The sequence below is a fragment of the Cynocephalus volans genome, chromosome 9 (assembly GCF_027409185.1).
Source record: "Cynocephalus volans isolate mCynVol1 chromosome 9, mCynVol1.pri, whole genome shotgun sequence".
NCBI lineage: Eukaryota > Metazoa > Chordata > Mammalia > Dermoptera > Cynocephalidae > Cynocephalus > Cynocephalus volans.
Window position 1 is genome coordinate 72,790,555 of NC_084468.1, and position 27,612 is coordinate 72,818,166.

Sequence of the window (27,612 nt, forward strand, 5' to 3'; positions counted from 1 at the left end):
TTGGTATAGCTTTTTTTCACAAAGAGATCTTGGGCTATTACTACATTTTACAAGGAAATGATTTCCATTGTTAAAGTATAAGTAAAAAAGAGTTTACGAAGAAATGCCTAAGTGGGAAAGGGTCAGCAATTGCACTGGTGGCACTCAGTGGCTGGTGCCCACCTCAGTGAAGGAGTGAGCTGTGGTGTTCTGTCCCAGTGAGTCTAGCAATGGTGGCCTCAGTTGGTTGGTTTTGGTATGATTTGACTGTAATCCTGGGATCCTTCCATTTCTACCAGTTTCCTCTGCTGGATTCTGCAGCTTATCCAAGTGCTCCATGAACTTCTAATCAATCTTTCAATAAGTTCCTTGTCTTCCTAAGTCAGCCAGAGTCAGTTTCTGTTGCTGGGTCTAAGAACCTTGACTGATACCTCTGGATTTCAGCAATGTGTTGAATAGAGATAACTGATATAGTTTGAAGCAAATTGGTGATCCAGCCCTCCTAAGGTCAGTTATCAATCTCTTCCACTTTTCTAAATGACCACCTCCAATAAGATATAAATGCAGCCATATTCAACAACAAAATACTTGAACCATGCAGTATCAAAAACACACATATCCCCATTCTTTCAAAACACAATTTATAAAGTTATAGAAGGAATTTGCTGCCTACTTTACAAAGAAATTATATCACCAAAATATAATTTGCCCAGAGCGTAGGATTCAGAGAAGAAGCTAGAAATGGAAGGAATTCCACAGTCATCATACTATGTACAAGGTACACAGGTAGTAATTGATTCCAGTTAATAATAAAGAATGCCAATTTCATTAATCTTACTACCTCTGAAGGATAAGGCATAAATTAATTATTTGGGTAGGCTGATGATTTCTTTGTACTTGTTTGCAAACCTCTGCTACCCCATTTCATAATTTCTACCCACCTCTCCAAAACAATATCAACATATACTTTTTCTTCAGTCTTCTGGGATGTTTAGTGAGTTTGGAAGTCAAATATTGATCTCCTTGAGAAATGCACCTTTCAATAAATGATAATAATAGTAACACTCATGTACTGCCCACATTTTACACCTGAGGAAACTGAAGCACAGAGGGGTTTAGCTATTTGGCTAAGGCCAGTAGGTGGCAGAGCTGGGATTTGAACTCAGGCTGGCTGCAGAATTCATGTGTTTGCTATAACAAATTACCTCCTCTGAGAAGTTACTTTTTTCTGCTATGGTACATTTACCCGACATCATGGACCAGGCAGAATTAGAAGTGTAAAAACTTAGGTTTCAATCCCAAATTTCCTCTGCAAACTTTTCCATTATGAGCCTCAGATCTTTTCTTCTTGTAGAATGGGAATAATATTTGTCTTGCCTGCCTTACAGGTTGTTAAATAGAACAAATGAAACAATGTATTTGAAAGTGCTTTGTAAAGTGTTACATAAAGAGATATTACTTAACTTTGAATGGGCATGTCAGTCAGGATATAGTTTCAGCTGTGTATGATGAATATGTTGCATAAGGTAAATTAGGTCACAGCTAGAAGATGGGGGAGCTGTGACTTGAACCCAGGGTTGTCAGGAGATAAATCCCACGCTTCTAACTATACCACTGTCCTCTTTCTCCTGATAACTCTCTCAGTATAATACACAACAATGCACCATTGTTTTCTTGTGCAGTTTCACTAAAAATAAGAATGGAAACATACATTGTCCTTCAAGATTTTCCGACAAGATATTCCTCTGGTGCAGAAATTCCTACCTCCAACTTATAAACGGAGCTGACAGAGGGCAACAGAGAAAGATAGGTCAAGCAACAAAAGCTATAACGTGGGTATCCAAGCAACTAGAAACGCTTGGCTGAGGAAGATTTCTTCTTCCCCTGGCAAGCTGGGGACATTCCAGCCAGGCGCCTTTGAGCCTCTGATGTGGAAAGCAGCTCAAATTCCCACACAAGAGGGGACTACTTATCAATCCGGGAACGTTCTGAGGGTACTCACAGAAGAGTGGTAACAGGTCTCTCGATCTGTTCAGACCCTTACTCCTTCAGACAAGGTCTCTCCATCTTATACTCTTATTACTTCAGACAAAAGAGAAAGAAGGTTAAGAAAAAAAAGCTAATTAAAATAAAAAGTATGCAAATAATAATGTTAGCACTCTCTCTTATCCCTCTAGTAAATCCCTTGCTAGCAGTTATAAATAATTCCAATATTACTAAAGAGGAAAATCTTTAAATCAGCCAAGAAGAATTGGCCGAGTGTCTCCTATAGGATTAGGCCTGTGCTTGGAGTTTTACGGGATGCTCTTTAGCAGGTTAAATTCTAGTAAAACTAATAAGTGAGGCTTTAGAAACCATTACACATCAGATCTTGTGTCACCAAACGCAAATGAAATAAATTTAGAGAACATAAGTTTCCCGCATGAAGAAAAATGAAAGATAAAAATGAAAAAGAAAGAAAAGGAAAAAGAAGAAAAGACACTGAAAGTCTGAGAACATGGGTTTAGTAAGGTCAGTTATGGTTGAATATATATCAATATATCTTAAATAAAATGTGGAAGTCATTACTAGAACTCCTTTTAATACTGTATTGGTCCGTTTTTGTTGCTTATACAAAGTACACTGAACTGGGTGATTTATAAAGAAAATGAAATTTATTGCTTACAGTTTCTGAGCCTGGGAAGTCCAAAGTCCATCTGGTGGTGGCAACAATGACCCACGGGTCTCACATTGCAAGATGGTGGAAGCAGAGAGAGCAGAGAGAGAAAGACTCTCCTCTTCTTTTAAAGCCTCAGAACCATGCCTCTAACCACCATTTTTAATCCATTCACTACTGCACAGTCCTACAATCCAATCACCTCTTCAAGGCTCCACCTTTCAATTACCATAATAGGATTTCCCACCCTCTTAACAGTCACAGTGGGGGCTAAGTTTCTAACACATAAAACTTAGGGGACACAATTCAAGCTTCAGGGAGTTTCGGGGGGGGACATAATCCAATCCACTACAAATACATACTAAAATCAATTTCTTTTTCTCTTTTTCACATAAGGTGAAAAATGAAGAAAAGTGAGTACCTATGTAAGTCTACTATAGAGCTTCTTATTTAAACACCATAAACACTATCCATATTTCCTTTGTTATGCTTTATCTCTGCCAGTCTTTCATTTCTTCATCCTCTTCTTCAGCAAATAATGTTGATGATATGAGGGTAGAGGCTGGCACCATGGCAAAAGCTTGACTGGTAAAGATGGTATACACCTTCACTGCCATAAAGATGTGGCTCCTGCCATCTGGGCTCAGACTAATCACCCAACTAATAGCAATAGCTGTAATGAATAAGACTGAAAGAAATTACTCTCAGTTGAAATACAGGAGTGGCAGAGCTTAAGAAAGGGTGAGGTAAAGTAGTAAACTATTCTATTTTGATAGTCTTTACATTGGTCCCACTATTCCTGGTTTGGGGAATACTGTATCTCTATCATGCACTACCGTCCTCTGTTGTTCCCTCCTGCCACTCCTACAGCAAAGGGAGAAGAAAGTCAGAGGAGCTATGGAATTGACTGGTGGAAGGGGAACCATTTTCAGGTATCTTGCTATACTAGATCCCTCTTTTTAGAGGCATGGGGAAAAGAAGGGCTGGATTCTGATCAGGTGAGAGCTGGAAGAGACCACAGACGCCACCTTCCATACTTCCTATTTTATAGCTGGGTACATTGAGGCATAATGACTTGTCCAAGGCCACACAGCCAATTTGTAGGATCGGTAGGACTAGAACTCAGGCTTCTTGACTTTCAGGAGTGTTAGAATGAAGCACTCCGAATCCTTTTTTGCTTAGTGGGGTAGGGTAGCCAGAGACAGAAACCCTACTATGCCTTCAGTAGCCTCTTCAGCTATTATTATCTTCTTGACTATCAGGCAGTTAGTCCTTCATTTCTGGTCCTCCAAAGAAATGGAGAACAATTGATTAACCTAGTCCCCCGTAGTCTTCTGTTCCTTAGGGAAAACCACACAGTGTCCATCACCCAAGGGACTTATTTTCATATCTTCTGTCATTTTGTTACTCTCTCCATAAGGAATAAATTATGGTTTCTCTACATCGTTTTGAAAATGTGGTAACCCAACCTGAACCCACAGCTTTGAAGATCTTAGTAAGGTAAAATGATGTCCTGTGGTCTGCTTTTCACTATATCCTGCTTTGACTTTTTGTTTTTGCTCCTTTGTTATTAGATTTTCAGAACAACACATTACTTATTTTCACCATGACAGTAATGACCTTGAGAAATTTATACTGTTGATTTATTTCTATGAGGATGCTCTCCTGAATGTTGTTCGGTTTGGGCGAAGGCCGGCCTCTTCTTTTTTTTTTTTTTTCACTTGTCAGCTTGTCAGTAATGACCAGGTGGCGAACACATGTCAAGAAAACTAATCACCTTCTAACAGGATTTGGACTGGAATTAACACGGATCTTGTGCCCTTCCTGTTCCAGCTTTAGCAGCCCAAGGTCCACGATTGATCAGAGACTATCTGGTTGACAATCGCACCCCATGGCATCGCAGGCCCTTTTCGGGCCCTCGGTAGTGAGTTTTGTGAAATACAATAACGAGTTTTGGTTTGTGGTTGAGAAACTGTTGGCCAACCCATCCGGACACCCTGTGAGGAAAACACATCTCCTATTTTCAAGGTGCTGACACAGGGCTGGAATGCCGCGGAGCCAACGAGTCCGTCCTGCCAGACAAGTTTCTGCTTCAGACAGACGCACCACGCTGTGACAAGCTGATGCGGCCGGCCGGGGAGTCCTTTGAAGGAGCAGTGCTGGGTGCTGCAGTATTTCTCAGGCGTCTTCGAGTAGTCCTTCCATCCCTCGCAGTCGCTCTGTGCCGCGTCCACAACTTCTCGCCCCTCGCCACTTCCAAGTACCGGGAGGGTCGCTCCTCCGCCTCCCCGCTCAGCCCCCTTCCTCCAGCCCGCGCCGCTCCCACCTTTCCTGAAGCCCCCACCTGTGTGCGCGCAGAGAAGGGGCGGAGTCTTGGGGCCGGGGCTCGTGACGTCACCTCTCCGCGAGGGAGGCGGGGCTGTGGGAACCGCAGTGCAGCGCAGAGGGGCGGGACGGGGCGGGGCCTGCGGCGCGTGACCTGGCTGCGCGGGGCAGGAACGCGGAGAAAGGTGGGGGGGCCGGGACCTGCCGGCTCCTGAGTGCAGCTCCGGGAGGCGGGGCGGGGAGTGGCCGGGCCCAGGAGACTGGTGGCCCGCAAAGCTCTAAAGCGGGTCAAGCGTCCTCCTTCTCTCCCCCCTTCTCCTTCCACCTGGGCCTGTGTGTGGAGACGCGCACCTGGCAACCGGCTGCCGCGCCCCGCCGCGCCCCCGCCTTCTCCGCTCGGGCCGGGCGTCCCGAGCCTGCCCCGGACTGCGCGGAGGCCCCGGGCGCCCGCCCCTCGCCCCTCCGCCGGCTCCGGGCTCTCCGGAGGCCGCCTCGAGCGCTCGCTCGTTGATGCCGTTTTGGGGGTGACCCGGCGCGGCGGCGGCTTCATGGTGGGGGGGCGTTAGTGGTCGCGGCTCTGCTGGACGTCGAGTGCCTGGCTGCAGGGTGGCAGTGCGACCAGCCAGCGAGACCCTGCGCGCAGCTCGGGTTTCGGGGCGCAGGAGGAGGCCGCCACGGCTGCGCGGGAACGGGAGATGTTGGAGCTGAGGCACCGAGGAGGCTGCCCCGGCCCCGGGGGAGCTGTGGCGCCGCCACCCCGCGAGGGAGAGGCGGCCGGCGGCGACCACGAAACCGAGAGCACCAGCGACAAAGTAAGTATAGCCGCGAGAGGCGCACACCCGCGCCCTGGCTGAGTCCTGGCTTGGGCCGGGACATCTGGGAGCAAGCGTGGGGTTCACAGAACGTCAGGTGCAGGTGCGGGCTGCCAGCTGCGTCTTCCTCCCGGCCTGCCTTTATTTCCACTTCCCCAAGAGGGGTCGAGAACCCGGACCCCAGTGAAGGTGCGTGTCCCGGGATGGCTGCGTGATTCCACTTGGCTACAGTTTTGGTTCTTCCCTTCTCAGTCTCCGTCTTTGGGGTCTGGGGACCGACGCTGGAGTGAGGGCGGAACCTGCTGTGCGAGGAGCTGCAGTTGTCTAGTACCTGCCGCCTCACACCTCTTCTCGGTGGAGGGAACAAAGTTAGGACTAGACTTAAGACATGTACCTTTGATTCTAGCATGTCATTGGATCTTAGCTGCAGGCTTGTCTTCTCGCGCTTCCCCATCAGCGCCTTCGTTTCCTCCGTCCTTTTTCAGTCTGATAGAGATTTGAGACGTTTGAGACTATCAAACACGTGACACAATTGTAATCTTCCAGCTTCTTTTGAGTCCGAGACAGTGCAGTTCTTCTGTTTACCAGTAGATTTAACACAGCAACTCATGAGATTTTTTTCACTTCCTTTTCTGTAGATTACTCTTACATTTAAGAATAAGTATGAATACCACTGTTCTATTTAAAGTTAGGAAAAGAGAGTTTGGGAAGACTTTTGAAGAAATGCAGTTTTATTACTTTATGGACTGGACAATTTAGAGAATTGGGCTAGAGATTGTTTTATAAAATCTTTCGTTTATAAAAGTACGTTTTATTTCAGAAGCTCGAAACACTTAAACTGTTTCTAGAAGTATTCTTTTTTGTAAGCAGGTATTGCAAGTTTGAATTACAGAAGTGAAGTGAATTGCCCAAGGTCAAGTCAGTGCCTTTGAAACTGGAATCTGTTTCCTGATTCCCTTTCTTTTGGTTTGAACCATTGCTGAGACTCACTGGCAGTTTTGATTTGGGAACGGTCCACCTGAAAATTGATGTTGATGAACTCCATGTAACTCAAGTCACAAAGCCCTGATAGGAACATATTACATGATATTATGAAATAGTAAACATAACAGTGATTTTAGGACTGAAACTTTAGAATCAATTGGATGACTTTTTTTTTCTACCCTTGACAGCGGGTGGAATAAAGTGAGAGTCTGTGATAGAACACATGTGTCAAGCGATTACACAAAATATAACAGTTTCCAGTTACTGAAGGTTGAAATTACAGAGGTAGGAACGGTGGGCTGAGAATAGTCGTTGTAAAAACTGCCTTGGGAACTAGAAGAGAAAATGGAATTAACTAGGTTGGGATTTGTTTTGTTTTAGCACTGGTATAGTTTAGAAACAAGGAAATACCAGCTTCCCCAGGTTGACTTCCTTAACTAGACCAAGCTAACAAACTTTTATTAAAAGAAAACCTGTCTAGGAAGACACGCATAAAATACCTTTGACTTAATTTTTTTTTTTTTTTAATACTAATGTATTTAAAATTGAAACTACTTCTGTGGTGTGTTTTGAGTCATTAGAACTCTCGTCTGTAGCTATCTGCGACTGGGTTACCTCACTGCATATTTATTAATTTATAAACTTCATACTGTTGGTTTTCATTAATACATATCCAGCTGGATTTTTTTTTTTTTTCTGAGAGTAGATGTTGCCATATATAACTTGTTTTGTTAAGATTTCTTGGGCAAGGATGAGCATATTCAAACTATCTTAAAATATTGTACTTTGAGAGTTTATCACAAGTAACACTCGACTTGACAGGCGTCGAGATCTTGAACTCTATCCTCTGTTTTTTCTTATCTGGGTGTGTCTTTGAATGCACCTATATTTCCAGGTCAAGGGCTATTTTAAAATCAGTCTGCACGTTGGAGGCTGGTTAATATTTCGTCTGTTCAAACTCTGTAAGTGCCTTTTCTATTCAAGTTGCAGTAAAGCGAAACTCTTGAGGAATTAATGAAAGAAGTGGAGGAGGTGTATTATATTCTGCTATTATGGTACATTCCCATGCATTGCCATTTTGTAGTCTTTTTACAATGGTATTATTAGCATGACATTCCCATTGTTCAGGACCTGGAGACTTATGCTGAGAGCAGGCTTTGTGCTCCAGATAATTAGCAAGTGAAAAAAGTGCTTCTTACCTGCAGGGAATGTTCCCAATTGTTAAATGCTGGAGTGGTATTTGAAAGAGGACATGGACCACCCCCACAAAGAGCCCCTCAGGAGGCATATATGAGTTAGGTTTATTAGAAGTCTGTACAAGACTCATTGTTAGCATGGAGGGCATGGTTGGACTCTACTTGGAGACTACAGGAAAAGCTTTAAACAGTAGGTGAGGGTTGAGCTAGGAATTGAGAGATACCTTGTGGACGACTCACCAGATGGACAAGGGTTAGGAAAGGGCATTCCAGGCAGAAGACACGTGGAACTTCTTCTTGAGTCAGCATTCTAGGCACAGGGAACATGCATAAACTGCATGTTTGAAAGGTGGGGTTGGGAACTTCAGAGGCTTCCAAAGGAAATTAGGTTTTATTCCATGGACTTTGGGAAGCCACTAGGAAGTTTTTGCAGAGACATTAGTCTATCACTCTGGCAGCAGTCTGGAGAAAGTATTGGAAGGGGGAGTGACCTGCCACAAAGAAACCAGCTAGGAGGGTGTTTTACATGCTCTAGATACAAAATGATGTGGGCTTGCAGTAACTCTAGTAGGGGTTGAGGGGATGTATATTTAGATAATGATGATGGGACCTAGACTAGGGTAATAGATAAGAATGAGACTAATAAAAGAAAAGCCTTCTGGGATACACAATTTGATCAACAAGTTAAGAGACTTTTAGGACAAAAGCAAAACTATTGGGCAGTTGTGCAGGTTAGGAATCAGCTCAGGTCAGTTGGGATGGGCAGGGTGTATCATTCTCCAAAACAGGGAGATTGAAAACAGAAGAGTAAGTGAGAGGTGGTTTGAGGTGGTGGTGGAAGCTGAAATGAAAGGTCAGGGTTGGAGATGCCTATTTTTATTTCGATGAAGCATAACTTTAATTTTTTAAGCATCAGAACAAATTACATGTTGTAAATATACACAAAGAGAATGAGTATCATGACCAACTAAGGTAGAGGATAAAAATATATGCTGTACTTTATGAAATGCTATTTATAATTGTTACATAAATAAATGGACAGAAAGGGCAATTGCTGTTTACACAAATAACTAGTATTAGTATTTCACTATATAACTTGATTGCACCTATTAGGATAGACACCTACAAGGAAGTGGGCAGTGGCCAAAAGGCAGAAATGTTCTACTTTTCTGAAAAACCCAGGATCACTAACATATCCAGACTACTACATTTCTATCTTATCAGTAGTAGATACGTTTGAGCAGTAGGTCATGGAGGAACACTCATGCTTATTCTCACTCCTAGGCCTAACAATCCACTTTGATGGAGTAGCAATGTGAGTTAAATTAAGTCTTACTACCTTCATCAAATTTCACATTCCCTATGGGGACAAAGTATTTTATTTAAGTATATTGAAGCATATTTTTCAAGCACTAACATGAACCTGTAAATGGTTGATAAGCTTTCTGCATCAGTCAGAATGGTTTGTTTGTAAGAAATGACCCAAATGAAGTAGGTTTTAAAAAATATACAGTGATATAATAAGAAATCCCATGTGTGAGAGTTTTACTGTTTATGATGAAAAGTGTGTAACTCCACACTTCTTAAGTGTAGTTCACCTCTGTCTTCAGCCCTGTTTTGGATTTGTCTCAAATCCAAAGCTCTATACATGTCTCCACATCTATAGAAAATAATCAGTCATTGTGGGGGAAGGGATATAAAGGTCTAATACCATTGGAGCTATTCTCTTTTTGTGACCTTTGTACTCTGCCTTCACAGGTGAATATTAGAGCCTTTCTGGATATAAATTTCCAGAATTAGCCTGATTTTTGTTTCCCCACCCCTACCCCAACTCCCTAGAGCTGGCTTAATTTTTAGTTATTTTGTGTTTGCAAAGCCATTATATACTTTTCCATCCTCTTTGTAATATCCAGAATGCTATCATCTCTTGTGTTCCCTGACCTCCTATTAGTCTGTTTTATCATTTTACTTTTTTATTAATAGACTTTTTTAGAACAGTTTTAGATTCATAGCAAAATTCAGTGGAAGAGATGTCAATTTTTGGTAAGGATAGAGAGGAGAGAGAACTGAAGACAGAACCTTGGGAGGTGTCCATGTTTAGAGCAGGTTGGAGATGCAGGAGAGGAGCCAAGATAACAAGGATTCTGGGAGCCAGAGGAGGAGGGATTGCTTAGAGGAGACCATCAACAGTACTTAGGAAAAAGATTGAGACATGGTACACAGTTTAGCAAAAGATCTTAGTGAAAGCCAGGTTTTAGGTTGACGAAATTGAGAAGTGAAATATTGCTAGTTATTGTCAGGTAGTGGCAGTGAGAAGGAATACAGGATAGCAGCTAGAGAGGACAGGAGGATTAAGTGAAGAGTTTCCTTTTCAAGGGAGGGGAGATATGCATTTGCATGAAAGAAGTCAAGTCAAGTGAGAGCAAAGATGCTGATGAGGATGGGTAGACCCTAGAAGAAAGAAAGCAGCCATGATGAGGGGGAGGGGATACAGATGTTTGGGATAGTCAAGGAAAGAAAAGAGGGATGCATGCCCTTCCCTTAAGAAAAGAGAGCAGCGATGGAGGGTGGATGCAGAAACATTTTTTAATGTAAAATTTATTTATTTTCAATTACCAATACAATGAGGTTTTGCGGTAGGAGAGAAACATTTTGAAAAGCAGAGGAGCAAAGAACAAAGTGTTTGATACCTTCAATTTTTTGAGTAAAGTAGGGAATTAGAACCAACAAGCTTCAAGTGATCTTAGAAACAACCCGATTTAGTTTTGATTTAATTTTGATCTTAGTTCAACCCAATTTTTATATATGTATTTGTAACAATAATAAACCTGCTCTAGAGTGTGATTGTTATTGCCCAAAATGAGCTAGAACAAGTGGCAGAGCTTGGACTAGAACTCATCTCCGAAACCCAGTTACAGTCGAGGACTCTTCCATTACATCATACCAAGTGTGACTGGAACACGTTTGGAATGTCATTTTTAGGGAAGATTATATGAAATGTCCAAGAGTCAACTGTATCAGTCCGTTTCTGTTGCTTATAACAGAATACCTGAAACTGGGTAATTTATAAAGAAATGGAATTTATTCCTTACAGTTTTGGAGTCTGGGAAGTCCAATGTCCAGGGAACAAATCTGGTGAGGGCCTTGTTCTTGGTGGAGACTCTCTACTGCAACACATGGAGAATGAGCAAGACATCTAAACTGCTCACTTGCTCTTTTATAGCCATCAGAACCACACCCATGAGCACCTGTGAAACCATCAATGAATTATTCCATTCACAAGGTTACAGACCTCACAATCTAATCATCTCATAAAAGCCCCACCTTTCAATTACCATAATAGGATTTCGCACCCTCTTAACACTGTTACAATGGAGTTATCAATGAGTTTCAATCCACAGCACCAACCAATAGAATGATCAAACTCAGTGAAAATTTGGTTGAACACAAATTTCTTGTATACCAAATTAGCATAGTTCTTAACTCAGTAGCAGTAATAGTCATAGTAATTGATGCTTGTAGAGTGACTTAGAGTTCACAGAGTACTTACTTTCTTTGCTCCTCCCAACAACAGTGTGTGTTAGAGATATCCCCATTTAATAGCTAAGAAAAGGAAAGGCACTGGGAGTGATTTAGGCCTGGAGAGTGCAAGAAGGTCAAGGATGCATAAGGAATTAGAGCATTAGTGAGACCAGGACTGAAATGGCTGACCACAGGTTAGGGTAGGCAGGGAAGGGGGCGAAAGCTAAGGCCTGACTTACTAGATGGAGAAGTGGGAGAGAAGGGGGTGCTCATTGAAGTTGTGGCCAGAAAGGGGAGCACATTTGGAATAGTTTGCTTCCAGATAAGGTCCCTGGTGTGCTTGTGTGAGATTTTGGTTTGTACAATTGAGGGTGAAACAATCTGGTGATCAGTTAACTTCTGTTCATCCCCATTTGAGATGTTTGCAGTTTCCTTTGTAAATATGTTTCTTTTATAAATACATGGAGGAATTTCTTGAATGTCAACTTTGTTGTCACTCTTTAATAAACTTTTAATTTTGGAATAATTTAGATTTACAGAAAAGTTACAAAGGTAGTAGCGTTTCCATGTACCCTTTACTGTTTCCTCTAATGTTCACATTTTATATAACCATGGCACATTTGTCAAAACTTAAAAAATTAACATAGATTTAACATATTGAGTAGACTACAGACTTTATTCAGATTTCACTAGTTGTTCCAGTAATATCCATGTACTGCTCCAAGATCCAATCCAGGATTCCACACTGTATTTTGTCTTAGCCTTATTTTGTTCCTGTTAAATTACCTCTTCTTTTGGCACACTTCAGTGTGGGTTGTGTTGGTGTTACCTCTAAGTGTAGTGAACATTTTCTATATGTTTTCATCTAGGTCTAGGCCATTAATGAAATATTACTGTTCAGATAGACTTCCAGAATACCATAGGCTAATATCCCCTAATTGTTGATTGTCAGTATTACCACCTAAATAATTTTACATGATTTTCAGATTTTATCATTTGCTGAATATTCATTTTATTTAAAAACATTTTTTGAATGTTAGTTTCCCCAAACATCACCCGCCCAACCAAGTGATAAGACAGAGCTGAGTTAATAGCTTGTGGCAGTGAGAGAGAACACCGCATTCACAAAGCCTTGTGTCTTGGACTGGGAAAGCAAGGTTTGATTTCACTGAGAATTGGAAGTTTGGTTTAAGATAAGTCTTTCGATGTGAGGACTTGACTAAGATTGGATGAAGATCACAAAATAACAGTTTGGGATTGTGGAAATAGCTAGGCAAGGATTTTGAGGCAAGAGATTTAGTTAGTTTTAGGATGTTACTGTTGATGCTTCCTTTTGAAGAGTTGATATATCTTCCAGAAGTTCTTGTAAAGAACAATGAACTCCTTAGCAAGAGTCTCCAGGAATGGTAAAGTTATGCTAACAAAAAATCTTGTTAATGTAGACTGTAAACTATGAAGGGTTGAGGGGCCATAGATTCTCACATTTTAAAGTATGTTTTATATTATACTTGGTATTTCTAAAGAATATCCTAGTGTTACCACGTGAATTTTTACTTATTATTTATGATTTTGACTTTAAACAATTTATTTTCTTATTATTTTGAGAATTTTACCATAGGAAGGCATCAACTATATCAAGCTTTGGATATGCATTGCAATGGACTTTTTGATGCAAACAATATTTTGTTTGTCATAAATGTACTGGGGAAAAGTGGGACAATTTAAAGTAGTCCTCTGGAAAATTATCTCATAAATAAAAATTATGATTTATACATATGTGGTATGGTTATTCCTTATTTATGTGTTTACATAAATGCATTTTTGCAAAAAAGACTTTCACATGTTCATGAAAGGCACAGCTAAATACAGAAGTTTGGTGTTTTTGTTTTAACTATTCTGTGGGGATTTTTTTTTTTAAAATACAGATTTTAATTCCATATAAGGAAAATAGGTCATTTAAGAACTTACAAACATATTTCCCTGAGTCTTTGGTTTGGTTCTGCATTCAGTAAATGCAGAATGTTGGGTGCCTATTGTAAGTGAGGCACTGCTTGAATGTCACATTTGTTGTGGCTCTTTATACTCTTTGTACTTTTGAAAAAAGGGGTGGAGGAAGGATTTGTTTGTTGCTCAACAGCTAATGGTGTAGAGTATGCTAATATCTTGGTTTGTAGACTTTCACTGCATGGAATGATGATAATAACATAATTTATTAGTGGCATGATTTGTAGTTTGCAAAATACTTGCTTATACATAGTATCAATTTGAATCTCTTAGCAATTGTGTAGACAACGAAAGTTGCCTTAGTTTACATCTGAGAAAATTAAAATTTAAAAACCTAAATACTCTGCTGAGGATTACAGTGTTTAGAGCTGGGAATTACACTAAATTTTATGACTAAAAAATGTAGAGGAGAAATTAGGTATGTGTCCTATATTTATAAAATTAATTAAAACATTTAGTTAGGGTTGTTTTTTTTTCCCCCTCTGTTATTATTTTGTGTGATTTTGGACTAATTTCGCCTTTCTGAATCTATGAAATGTTGGCATTGGACTAGAAACTTTTAGCTGAAAATCTGCAGTTCTGTCATTTCAGGCACCTAGATTTAAATCAAACAAATGTTTCAAGTATTTCCTCACTTACTTTTTGTTTAAGAGACGAAATCATTAGCTTTTATTTCATTTTATAGCTGTTTACACTTCGATTTATTTAGTTGGGAAATGTTTCAGAACTTGTTTAATGACAATGACATCACATTTTGAAGTGACTCCAGCAATGGAGAGGAACTAATTTCATTAATGACAAACTGGTTGTTGATCATTTCTGAGGTATGCCAAGTGTAGTTATCTTTCTAAATGTTTACTTATTTTCTTGTCCACAAGAGAGGTCAAACTTATTTTTCATGTCATGTCATAGAATGCTTGTTTGCTGTAGACTTTTTCAAAACTACCAAGATTTTCAACTTTGTTTTAAATACAAAATTGAAAGGCACAGGATGGGAGGAATAAGAGTACAATCCAGTGTGAGCAGCTAATACTTATGGAAATTGAAAGCTACTTTTGGCAAACTTGGTGACTGGGAAAGCTACGTTGTTTTTCTGCTTGCTGGCTTGGTTGCAATGTCCTTTATTTGCTGGGACCCATGGCCAGCTATTTAAGAGCTTTATGTAGGGCCAATAAAGCCAAGCTGACTTCATCTGGCTGGCTCAGGTGGGACCAAACACCTTAGCAGTTAAAACTGGGCTCACTGCCACCCTCCTGTCCCAAGCAGTTCATTTCAAAAATGATGTGGTGCTGTGGGGAAGTAAATATTTATTAAGCCCACCTGGGGCTTAACATTTTTATCTCAATATACAAAAATGTAGATCTGGGAAACAAAATTGACTCATGTTTCTTTCAAGGTTGCGGTTTTTATTCCACTTACTCACTGTGCTTGTACTTGAACTGTCTCGGGGTTGAGGCTTTGAACCACTATGTGGGACACTTCATGTAGACAGTACCTTCTGGAATTCTGCATGTGGTAGTCCTAGTTATAATAATTTATGCTGCTTTTAATAAATATGGAATAGATACAAAAGGATCATGATACAAGGAACATCTAAATACCAGCTAATCACCTGGGCGACTTATCCTCTCAGGTGACCATGGCTTGAATTTTATACTTACTGTTTCCTTCCTTCTCTCAGTTGGTTTACAACATATGTTTGTATCCTCATACAATATATTGTTTAGTCTAGGGGAGTGAAAAATTGCTTCCCTCCATCCTTCTGGGTTCCTTGGCTGGGCCATGAATAAAATTGACATAAGATAGATTAATAGGACAAAAACCACACTTAATTACGTACCTACACATGGGAGTCCCACAAAACATGTGACTCAAAGAAGGGTCAGATAACTGGGGCTTATGTAGCATCCTGAGCTACAGAAAGGAATAGGGGCTTAGGGGGGCTTGGGAGCTTCTGGGGGGCCTTGGCCACACAAGTTTTGGGAGGGTGAGGGGAGGAAATATATGGTGAATAAAGGTTGTCTTGTTAGGCATATAAAAGTCTCTCAGGCGATAAAAGTTGTCTTGGAGCAACCCTGATACAGATACTCTACTAATGTAGATTTCCTTTATAGATGTAATTTTTTTTTTCTTTTTACAAAAAACCCAGCTTTTCAGAGGTACTCCTGTGTCTGCAGTTTCTCAGAATTACCAGTTCAAAATATGCCAAAGTAGTATAGTTTGGGGTGGCATATTCTGGTCTCCTGCACTCATATTTTGGGGTAGTGTGTTCTGAGCCCTAACTTTTGTTTTGAATTTTTTCCTAGCTTTTTATTATATGTTTTTAATAATGTAGAAAAGTTAAAAGGTTTGTACAATGATCATCAGTGTATCTAGCACTTAGATTTAACAATCGCTATGATTTTGCTAAATTTGCTTTATCCTGCCATATATTATATGCAAATATTTTGTTGGTGAACCATTTGAAAATAAGTTGCAGACAGCATGGCCATTCACCCCTAATATTAAAGCATGAATCTCTTAAAGATATTCTCCTACCTAGCCACAATACCATTATCATATCTTTTTAAATTAACAGTAATTTCCTTATCTATAAACAATCCATATTCACATTTTCCCAATTGTACCCCAAATGTGCACACATTGCAGAAAATATTCAGGAACGGGTTTACTTCTTAGTTCATATAATTATTTCTAAATGCGGACAAGGGAAGAGATCTATAGGCGTTATTTCTTTTAGCCCTGAAAAAGTAATGGACCTGTTGCTAAACAGAATAAACTTAGGCACATTAAATTTAACACAGTTTAATTTGATCAAGAAAAGAAAAAATAAAAATAAAAGCGATTCACGAATTGGGCGGGCCCTAGAGTCAGAACAGATTCAGAAGGACTACGGCTGAAAATGCATGCTCAGTTAGGTTGACAGACAAAAAGGAAGTGAGGTACAGAACATTTGGCTGCCTGCAATTAGCTGAGACTCAAATGTCATCACAGAAGCATGCTTCTAACTTAGCTTTTCAATGTGCCTGTGTGCTTACGTGCCATGTTAGGTTCCAGTTTGTACATAAGAGCTCAAGTATGAGAATATGGAGGCTTTCTCAGGCCAACATTTTTCAGTGTGATCTAACACTGTGGAGAACAAGCAGTAATAAGATTGCAGGTATTAAAAGGAAAACTTTAGACAAATTAAATTTAACAGAGTTTAATTGAGCAAAGAACAATTCGCAAATCAGGCAGCCCCTAGAATCAGAAGAGATTCAGAGGACTCTGCCACTGCCATGATTGGTTAAGATTTATAGATGGAAAAAGGGAAGTGACATACAGAAAACAGAAGTGAGGTGCAGAACAGCTGGCTGCCTGTAACTGGCTATGACCCGGCTACTTGTTGAAAGAGTAGGTTGCAGTCAGTTTACACGTCAAGTTAGATTATAGTTCGCTGTGTCTGAAGAACCCTTTAGGCCAAACTTAATTTAACATACGTAAAATGCAAATTTGTGACGGCAATAATTCGCGTTTTGAATAAAACTCCTCAGTTTTCTAAGTTCTTTTGTGTTATCCCATGGATTTTTCCCTTCAGGGATCTTTATTTTTGATTTGGAATTTAAGACTTACATAAATGAAACCATAAGATGTTGTATGATTTTAATGTATAATAGAAAGATGTGTCAGTAGGAAAAGATCAGAATGAGCCAAAAATTTAGGAAAGTCTTACAACATGACTTGAAATTAGATAGGATTTGAATATCGTAGATAGCATTTTAGGAATGGCCAAAAATAGTAAGAGCAGCAGTATTCCTGATTGGAAGACTTGGCCCAATTCCATTTGGGGATAGAGAGATGACGGTCATCATTCCCTCAGCACATACTCACTGAGTTCCTGGTTGCAGGCATGGCCTTGGGTGGGTGAGTCACTGGTGAGTGAACAAACAAACATGTGGCCTGCAAACTGGGCAGAGAGGCAGGCTGGGGGGTGAGGGGGCATGCAGGAGCTGCACAAACGTATTTAGTGTTCGATTGCTTCTGTAACAAATTATCACAAACTTAGTTGCTTAAAATAACACAATATCTTACAGTTCTAGAGGTCAGAAGTTCAAAATAGTTCTCACTGAGCAAAAATCAGGGTGTCAGCAGGGCTGGCTTTCTTCTGGAAGGCTCTAGAGAAAAGTCTACTTCCTTGCCTTCTGTAGTTTCTAGAGGCTGCCCACATCCTTGGCTTGTGGCCCCTTCCTCCAACTTCAAAGCCAGCGTCACACTGACCTCTGCTTCTGTTATTGTAACTCCTTTTCTGCTCCTTACTCTCCTGTCTTTTTCACTTATAAGGACCCTTGTGATTATATTAAACCCACGTGAATAATCCAGGCTAATCTCCCCGTCTCAAGGTCAGTTGATTAGAAAAGTTAATTCTGTCTACTACCTCAAATGTCCCTTGCATTGTAACATGATATCTTCACAGGTTCCACAGTCAAGACGTGGACATCTTGGTAGGGGTGCATCATTTTGCCTTTGACAGGTTCCTAGAAGAAGGAGTGGGTGGGTAGGTGGGGAATGCTGAACACACAGACACACACACACACACACGCACACACACGCACGCACACACACACAAAGGTATTTCAAAAAGTACAAGGAAATATTCATATTATCTTTCAATTCTATTTTTCCACAAACTTTTTGAAGTTCCCTTGTACGCATATACTTACATATACAAGGGTACTTTGAAAAATTCGTGGAAAAATCTTTCCGTGAACTTTTTGATGTATCCTCCTATATATACACACATATACATATATGTACATTTTGTCTGGCTTCTTTCACTCAGCATAATTATTTTGAGATTCATACATTTTGTTTCATGCATCAATATTTCACTTATTTTTATCGCACGAGAGAGTATTCCATTGAATGGAAATAGCACAATTTGTTCATTTCCCTGTTGGACATTTGAGCTGTCTCTAGTTTGGAGCTATGGAGCTATTTCAAATAAAGCTGCCATGCACATTTGTGTGCAAATATATTTTTCATTTCTCTTGGGTGAATACCTACAAGCGGAATGATTGGTTCATTTGGTGGCTACGTATGAGGGTACTTAAAAAAGTTTGTGGAAAAATAGAATTAAATAGAATTAAAAGATAATATGAGGGCTGGCTGGTTAGCTCACTTGGTAGAGCGTGGTGCTACTAGCACCAAGGTCAAGGGTTTGGTCATACCTGCCAGCAGCCCAAAACAAAAAAGATAATATGAAGCTTTTCATGAACTTTTTGAAGTACCCTCATATTTAATTTTTTTAAAGAAACTGCCAAAGTGTTTTCCAAAGTGGTTGTACTATTTTACACGCTCACCAGCAGTGTGCCAGAGTTTCAGTTCGTCTACATTTTCTCCAATACTTGATATTTCAGTTTTTAAATTTTTGTCATTCTAATAGATGTATAGTAGTGTCATATTGTGGTTTTGATTTGCATTTCCCTAATGACTAATGATGTTGAACATCTTTTTATATGCTTATTTGCCATCTGTGTATTGCCTGTGGTGAAATGTCTGTCCAAATATTTTGCTCATGTTTTTAATTGAGTTGATTGTTTTCTTATTGGATTATGAGAGTTCTTTAGGTATTCTAGATGCAAGTCTTTTATTAGATATGTGATTTGCAAGTATCTTGTTCCAGATACTTGGCTTATCTTCTTATTCTCTTAATAGTGTCTTTTGAAAAATAAAAAATTTTAATTTGGATGAAGTTATATTTACCAGTTTTTTTCTTTTATGTATAACACTGTTGTTATATCTAAGAAACCTATGCATAACTCAAGGTCCCAGGGATTTTATGGGACTACTATAGTTTTATGTAAATGTCTGTGATCTATTTTGATTTAATTTTTCTAGATGATGTGAGGTATGGATCAAGGTTCTTTTTTTTTCCCTAATTTTTCCAGCACCATCTATTGAATTACCTTTACAGCTTTGTTGTTAATCAGTTGACCGTATATGTGTGGATTTATTTCTGGACTCTATTTTCTTTCATTTTGTCTTTTATGCCAGTACCACACTGTCTTGATTATAGTAGCTATATAAGAATTCTTGAAAACTGGGAGTATGAGTCCTTCAACTTTATTCTTTTTTCAAGGTTGTTTTGGCTCTTCTGTATCCTTTGTGTTTTCATAAAAATTTAGAATCAACCTGTAAATTTCTATGAAAAAAATGCCTTCTGGGATGTTTATTAGGATTGCATTGAATCTATAGATCACTGTAGGGAAAATTATTATCCTAACCTCCCTCTGCATGGTTTCAAATCCCAGCTACATTACTTAGAGCTGTGTAAACTTGAGTGCTTTACTTAACATCTCTGAGCCTAAATTTTTTCACCTACAAAATTAGGTGAAAAAATAAAATAAATTTATTTATTTACATCTTTGTAATGATAGGGGTAAATAAATCAAAATTGTAAAGTGCTTTGCTCTTTTTTTCCTAAGTATTCTTTCACTGTGGGAACTAGATTTACAGGTAATAAAGTTTTATTTTTTCAACTTTCAGATATAATTTACCAGACATATTTTCATTCTAAGTTCATAGTTGGACAAGAGTAGTCCCCCTAGTCAGAAGTCCTCATTTTACAGAAGGGGACCCAAGGCTAAGCAAGGTGACTTGCCTAAGATTACTCACCTAGCAAAAGCAGGTGAGAACTTCTGATTTTAATCTTAAATGTTAGCATGAATTTGTAGACTCAGTTCATTTAACACACATTTATTTAGTGTCTAATAAATACCAGCCACTATACAAAGTTCCCTGCTGGGCTCTTTGGATGCAAGAGTGAGGCCAGTGGTCAGCATTTTCACTCCTCACAAAGCTTATGGACTGCTGGAAAATACAGGCAAGCAGACAGATAATTTTAATTACACTAATAGGTAAATAAGGAGAATTGTGGAAACAGTTGAAGAGCTGCTAACCTGGAGCTGGGGGTCAGGGAGGAGATTTCTAAAGGAAGTTCCCTTAAAAATGAGGTCAGAATATGACCAGAGTAGGCTGCCAGAGGTGCCCAGTCTCCCAAGCCAGGGCAGGGAGGGGCCAAGGGCCTCAGCCACGCCCCACTGGAAGCACCCTGGGCTCCTGAGCAGGGGCGTTGGGAGGCTGAGGGGCTCAGCCACGCCCCCTGATGTCCACATCCAGCCCAATGACGACCACCAAGCTGCCATCGGAAGGCCCATGGGCTCTCCTGCCAGAATAAGAGGGGTGCCACTGGCCTTGACCATGCCCTGCTCTCCCCTCTTTCCTCCTCCTCCCACCCTGTCTTTGTTTTCTCTCCCCGCTCCATCCTCCCAACTGATCTGCAGCATCTTAGAGTGTAAAAAAAAAAATAATAAATGAATAAATTACAAAGAGATCAGAAAAAAGAAATGAAAGCAACTACTGAATACCAAAAAAAAAAAAGAAAAAGAATATGACCAGAGTATGACCTGGCAGTAGCCAGGTTTGAGGACTGGGGCAGGGAACTTTAGTACGGAGGATGTGGGGAAGTGAGAGAACTCCGTTTTGTACTTTGTACGTACAACAAACATCTAGATGTAGGATGGAGAGTGGCACTGTGTGAAAATTGGTCATCAAAGAGGGCCAGATCAGGGTCCATCTGTCTCTTCATGAAAAACAGTAAAAGTGATGTTAAGTAGTTTGATTTCACCCTGGTGGTTTTTGGCAGCGGAGTGTTAAGATCAGATTTGCGGTTTAGAAAGGGTTTTCTGGCTGCACGGTGGACAGTGGATTAGAGTGGGCAGGACTGGAGCAGGGGGTGTTGTGAGAGAGGATGATGTTCAGCAACGGTGGGAGTGATGGGTAGGAATGGAGATGGAGGGAAAGACACATGACAGGCTTGGTGCTGACTGAATGTGCTGGTTAAAGGAGACAGAAGTGTTAAGTTGATGCCAAGTTTCTGACCAGAGTAATTGGTTGACTGGGTTGTTGGTGGTATCTTCTCCAAAGTAGGAAATACAGAAGGAGGCGGTGGCCTTGGTGTGGAAGAGCTAGAGGTCTGTTTGCTTATGGTGAATTTCTGATGATGCTAGTGGAAAACCCACCTGGAGATGGCATATTGTGAGCTAGAGATGAGGTTTATGGGGAGTCATCAGTGTATAGAGATGGAAAAGGAAACTGAGGGTACATGAGGGTACCTGGTGGGCAGTGGGAAAACACAGGCCCCAGATGGAAAGTTGAAGATCATCCTCTTTAGATTTTTATGGGTTTGAGAAGCAGCAGCTCCTAATTTGGTTCTCATTTTAAATAACTTCCTTCAGCATGAACAATGCCTCATGGCTGTATTTGATTTTAAAAGTACTACTTCCTTCTTTCCCTTGATCTCCAGTCATATTTTTGTAACAGAGAGTCCATGCATGGAGTACAGAAAAACAAAGGTCCCTGTTGTTAATTCTGGTAGTTGAGTAACATTGCTCTAACATTCCACTATGTAGGAATTATCTTTTATTCTTTAGTTATTAGAATGAAATTGAAGAAGCTTAGTTAAATCTTGAGGTTTTCAAATTTTGTGTTTCTCTAAAGGATATAAAATAGAAATCAGAAGCTTAAATAACATAAATGAAAGCAGGATAGCTTTGTTGAGGGTGCGGAGGGGAGGTCATGGCACACCTTCATCATTGCCAAGTGGACTTTGAAGTGGCTTGCAGAAAACTTTAGTGTTTTGAGGAGAACAATTTGAATTCTTGCATAATACTTCTATTTTGCAAATGAAGAAACCAAAGCCTGAATTTCTTTGAGGTTAAATGATTTGCCTGTTTTTTTTTTTTTTTTTTTTTTTTTGTCACTGGTAAGGGGATCGCAACCCTTGGCTTGGTGTCGCCCGAACCGGGTTCAGCCAGTGGGCGCACCTGGCCATTCCTATACAGGATCTGAACCCGTGGTGGTAGCGCCGCTGCGCTCCCAAGCGCTGTACTCTCCCGAGTGCGCCATGGGGCCGGCCCTGATTTACGCTTTTCACATTGCTAGTTAGCGTTGAGATGGAATTAGTACTGGTAACTCTGGATTCCTAGTCTTGTGCTCTTTTGTAACATTGTGACGTTGCCTTAGAGAGCCACTTCCATTCGTCACCATTTCCACTACCACTCACACACCCCTCTCAACACTCTGGGTTATTGAAGGTGAAGAGAGTGGCAGGGAAAAATAAAAAGAAGTGATGTGTTCCATTATTCTAGATGTCAAAGACCTGGTGGTGTGTCAGGCTGATGCAGCAGGTGCCCTGACATTTTCTGAGGGGATGTTCTGTCTGGTTGTTTATTGGTCAACATCTCTCTGGTTAAGCTGCTTTGGGACTGTTTTAGTCTGTTTTGTGTTGCTATAACAGAAATACCTGAGACTGGGTAATTTATAAAGGAAAGAGGTTTATTCGGCTTACGATTCTGGGACAGCTGCATCTGGCACGGGCCTCAGGCTGCTTCTACTCATGGAGAAAAAGTGGCAGGCAGCCGGCAGGTACAAGCAGATCACATGGCGAGAGAGGAAGTGAGAAAGAGGAAGCAAGAGAGGAGAGAAGGTGCCAAGGTCTTTTTAAGCAACTGGCTCTCGCGGAAACTAATAGAGCGAGAACTCACTCATTAATCCCCCTCCCCCAGGGAGAGCATTAATCCATTCATGAGTGATCCGCCTCCATGACTCAATCAGTTTCCAACACTGCCACATTGGGGATCAAATTTCCACATAAGTTTTGGAGGGGACAACATATCCAAACTCCATCAGGGGCCAGCTGACTCAGCACCACAGTGGGAATTTGACGTGTCTATTTCATTTATCATTTCTGGTACAGTGACATCTTTGATTTCATAATTGTTTAATTAAAAAGTTACAGTTCATAAACTAAAGTTTATTGTTGCTTTATGAAAAAGGAAAATTACTCCCCAAGGGCTAACATTTTGTTTGGTAAGCCACTTGATGAGGAATTAGAAGACTTGATTCAATCATAACAATAGCTTTCCATTTCTTGGAATTTACTAAGTTCTTGGCATTATATTAAATGCTTCATTTTATGAATGAAGAAACTGTTAGAAGGGGTGATGAATTTTGTGAAAGCTTTGGAGCTAATAAGGGCCTAGTTTGGGTTGAGATTCTTCAACATTCTGAATTCCTAGGCGCTTTCATTCCTAGGCTTATTTTTGGCCCAACGTTCTGGCCAATGCTCTATCTACTTGTATTTGCCTTCTGTGAATATTCACTTTCCTCTAGCCCAGTACAGCCCCCTTATTTCACTTTTCCTCTTTGTAAATGCCTTTCCTAAGGCATTTGTATGTTTAGCACTCTTTACTGAAGGTTGCCATGGTGGGGTGAAGGGGATGTGGGGGTCGAGGGGAAGACATGAGAGTGGAGACCACTGTATTACAGCAGAACAAACAACTTCAAAACTGAGTATTAGATGACATCTATGTTCTTAAGATTGCCTTGGCCACCCTATACCTGGAAATTCTAAAGTGACCAGCTTTGTCTAAAGGTCTGGAGCTCTCCACCACCCCCAGCATACACACATAGCTCCTGTACCTGTACTCTAAGTAGTCAGTTTGGGTTTTAAATAACTAAAAAAAAAATCTTACAACTATAGCAAACAGTTTTGATCATAGTTTACCAATCAGTAAAATAAAAATGATAATGTCTATTTGACTTGCTTCTTTGGGATTATCTCTTGAGGGTCAAATAAAACTTAATGTACATTAAAATGCTTAAATATATATATAAAATGCTCTGCCTGTGTAAGGTATTACTCTTACTGTTGATGCCTTGATTATAATCAAATAAAAAGAAGGGTCTGTGAACAGCTGGTTAGAATGTACACGAAAATAACACCATGTTTTCTCAGTTAAGTAGCAAAACAAATATTTTATTCTTTCCTAAACTTTTTATTTAGAAAATAAATGGCTTCTTTTGTGTCTTCTGTTTAAGTTAATCCTTTATATTGAAAGATTTTAGCAAACACAATGAAACTTTCCTACTAAGGATGTTTAACAGTGCTTGGATATTCAAGGTAAATTAGTAGCTGTTTCTTTCTTCTAGATTGTGTAACTGAGATTTGACAACACTGAGCAATAAATAAATGCATTGGCAAGCATGTGCTTTCTTAAAAATTATTTTGCAAATTGATTTCCCTTTTTCTTTAATTTTAGGAAACAGATGTTGATGACAGATATGGAGATTTGGATTCCAGAACAGATTCTGATATTCCAGAAATTTCATCATCCTCAGATAGAACCCCTAAGATTCTCAAGAAAGCTCTGTCCGGTTTATCTTCAAGGTATGATTTGATGAAGATGAATATGTCTTGATGCACAAGATAAACTTTGAGGTTATCCTTGTCCATGTAATAAACTTGACATTTTGTAAGTTTAGGAACTATGAGAAAAAAGGATTATAGTTTTTGACCACCTGTATGTGAGTCATAGTCTTACATGCCTGATGTACATTCTTCCATTTAATACTTAAAACCTTGTGAAGTACGAGGAAACCAGCCTGAGAGGGTAACGGTGAAGGTTACAGAGCTAGTAAGATGTGGACAGGGGAGTCTTGTCCTGGGCTATCAGATTCTGAGGCCAGTGATCTATTTGCCACGTCAGGTTGCTTTTTCTGGTATTGGAACTTCTAATAAAGAAAATTCCATGTTCTCTGTTCCCTGTTTTTCAAATGCCAGACAGAAATAGGTAATTTTTTTTCTTTCAACTGAGTTTAAAATTATTGTCTAAAACTCTACAATCCTTTACCGTTTTATATTTGCACTATATTTTTAAATCACCACAGAATTTCAGCTAATTTTATATTGCTCTCCATTGTATACTTTATTAATATGAATTATAAAATTTATAAAAGCAAAATAAGTGTAAGATTTTATCTAGATTTATATATAAAGTGTTACATATTAGTAAGTGAAAGAACAGCATTTTCCCAACTTTTCTGACTATGACACACAGTAAGAAATACATTTTATACCACACTACAAGAGACACACAGTTGTACATTTTAACTACTATAAAAATGTTATGAAGTAGTTCTTGCCATTACTGTGTGTGATGACCTCTGATTCCTTTTCTGTTTGATGGTGTTCTGTGTTATTGAACAAAAGATTTTAGATGCAACTTAATTGATTTTACTGCCCATTGGTTATAGCCTGCAGTTTGAAAAACACTGGTTTAGTCATATCTAGTAAATGGTAATATGAGTTTTTCTCTTTTTTACTTTCTGGGAGATAACCATATTAGAATAAATTGGTTGAAAGCAGAGTTTTCATATATATTTTTTTAACCAGTAGAACAAGTCTTTGCTGTCTATTATTAAAACCGTGATTATTACTTTAAATAGTTCTTGTTCCCAGTTGTTTCATGACCTAGTTCACGGATGTACCTTTGCTTTAAAATCTCATCAGCTCTGTCTCAGACCTGAAATTTTTTATAGTTAATGTTTTATAAGAATGATGCTGGATTCCTGGATTTCTGTGTGTCTTTCATAATAAGATCTTCCTTAATAATCAAGTATTTTTTTCTGGTATAAAGTAACAATAGCAAATAACAACTAATATTGATATATATTACATGCTAGTCACTGCTCCAAGCATTTTACAAATATTGACTAATTTATTCTTTCAGCAACCCTGTAACACAGGTATAGTTATGCACCTACTTTATAAATGAAGAAACTGAGGCACAGAGATATTTGTCAGAGACCTCATAGCTAGTAAGTGATGGAGCCATGTTCTGAACCTAAGCACTATGGCTTCCATGCCTTTTGTCTTAACTATGTTATTTATTATTATAAATAACTATGTTATTTATGTTATTGGTTTTAAAAAATGAACAATAGTATAACAGTTTCAATCTTCTCAAGAAACTTCTCTACAAAGATTACATAAATGTTTTCGAATCTATGTCTTAAACACTTTTTAGCCTCTTTTTAATCTAATACCCAAAACAGACTGCCTTGCAAAAACATAGAATTTGTAGATACATAGGATTAAAAATACTAATTACATAGGAAATTTACATGAATTGTAGAGAAAAAAAGAAACCTGTAATTCTCCTACCAAGACATTAATATTTGAAATACTTCAGTGTTTATTCTTTGAAGCTTTTTTTTTCTTGTGTATCATGTATGTGTGTATGTAATATAAAAATGGGATTGTACTTTTTCTACCTTGCTATTTCCATTTTCATTCTGTAGGATTATTAAAAACAATGTTTTCATGTCCTTAAATATACTTCAGGAACATTTTTTTTTTTTTTTTAAGATGACCAGTAAGGAGATCTTAACCCTTGACTTGGTGGTGTCAGCACCACGCTCTCCCAAGTGAGCTAACCAGCCATCCCTATATAGGGATCCAAATCCGTGGTTTTGGTCAGCACCACACTCTCCCAAGTGAGCCATGGGCCGGCCCTTCAGGAACATTTTTAATGTTGCATGATTTATTCCATTGTATGGCTGTAGTAGTTTCTTCAACTGACTGTCTAATGCGGGGCATTTAGTATATTGCTAAATTTTCACAACTAAAAATACTTTTGAATTAAACATTTTTCTGTAGCCAATTTTTTTAAGCATCCATAATTATTTCCCTAGGATAAAAAAGCTTAAAAGTGAAATTGCTTGGTCAAGGTTTATGCTCATTTTTAAGGATTTAATATATAATGCCCCAAAAGAGCCTAAACTCTTTGACATGGGAGGGGCCCAGCAGGTCTTTATTCACTGAGTAAATTGTCCCAATCCATTTCTGGACCTGTGTGTGGGTCTGTGGGAATGTTCATTAGCCAATTAAGTCTAGCTCTATCCTTTAGTGAAGCTCTTCTCCAGTGGACATTAGGACATTTGTGTGTGGAGACATTTTAGGTTGTCATAAAGAGAGGGGGTTGCTGCTCCTGTCATCTAGTGGGTAGAGGCCAGGGAGGCTGCTAAACATCACAGGGCAGCCCCTCACAACAAAGGGTTATCTGGCCTGAAATGTTGCTGGTGCAGAGGTTGAGAAACCCTGGAAACATCCAAGTGTAGCCTTACTGGTACTTACTCTTGTACTTTATAAAGCCATCTTCCTTCTCTCAGGGAACCAGCACACTTCCTGTCCACTTCTACCAAAGACTGGTTGATACACTTTTTCAAAACTCCTGCTGTCTGCCAGATGGCC

The 27,612-nt window shown here is 39.6% G+C and overlaps 1 protein-coding gene across 1 annotated transcript in view; it reads left to right on the forward strand.

Moving 5' to 3' along the window:
• The first annotated feature begins 5,655 nt into the window (after positions 1-5,655).
• Positions 5,656-27,612, forward strand: part of CDS1 (CDP-diacylglycerol synthase 1) — a 52,049-nt gene continuing 30,092 nt past the window's right edge. The window contains exons 1-2 of the mRNA XM_063108497.1: positions 5,656-5,772; positions 24,620-24,747. Coding sequence (XP_062964567.1) covers positions 5,656-5,772; positions 24,620-24,747 — 245 coding nt within the window. The remainder of the gene's footprint in view (positions 5,773-24,619; positions 24,748-27,612) is intronic.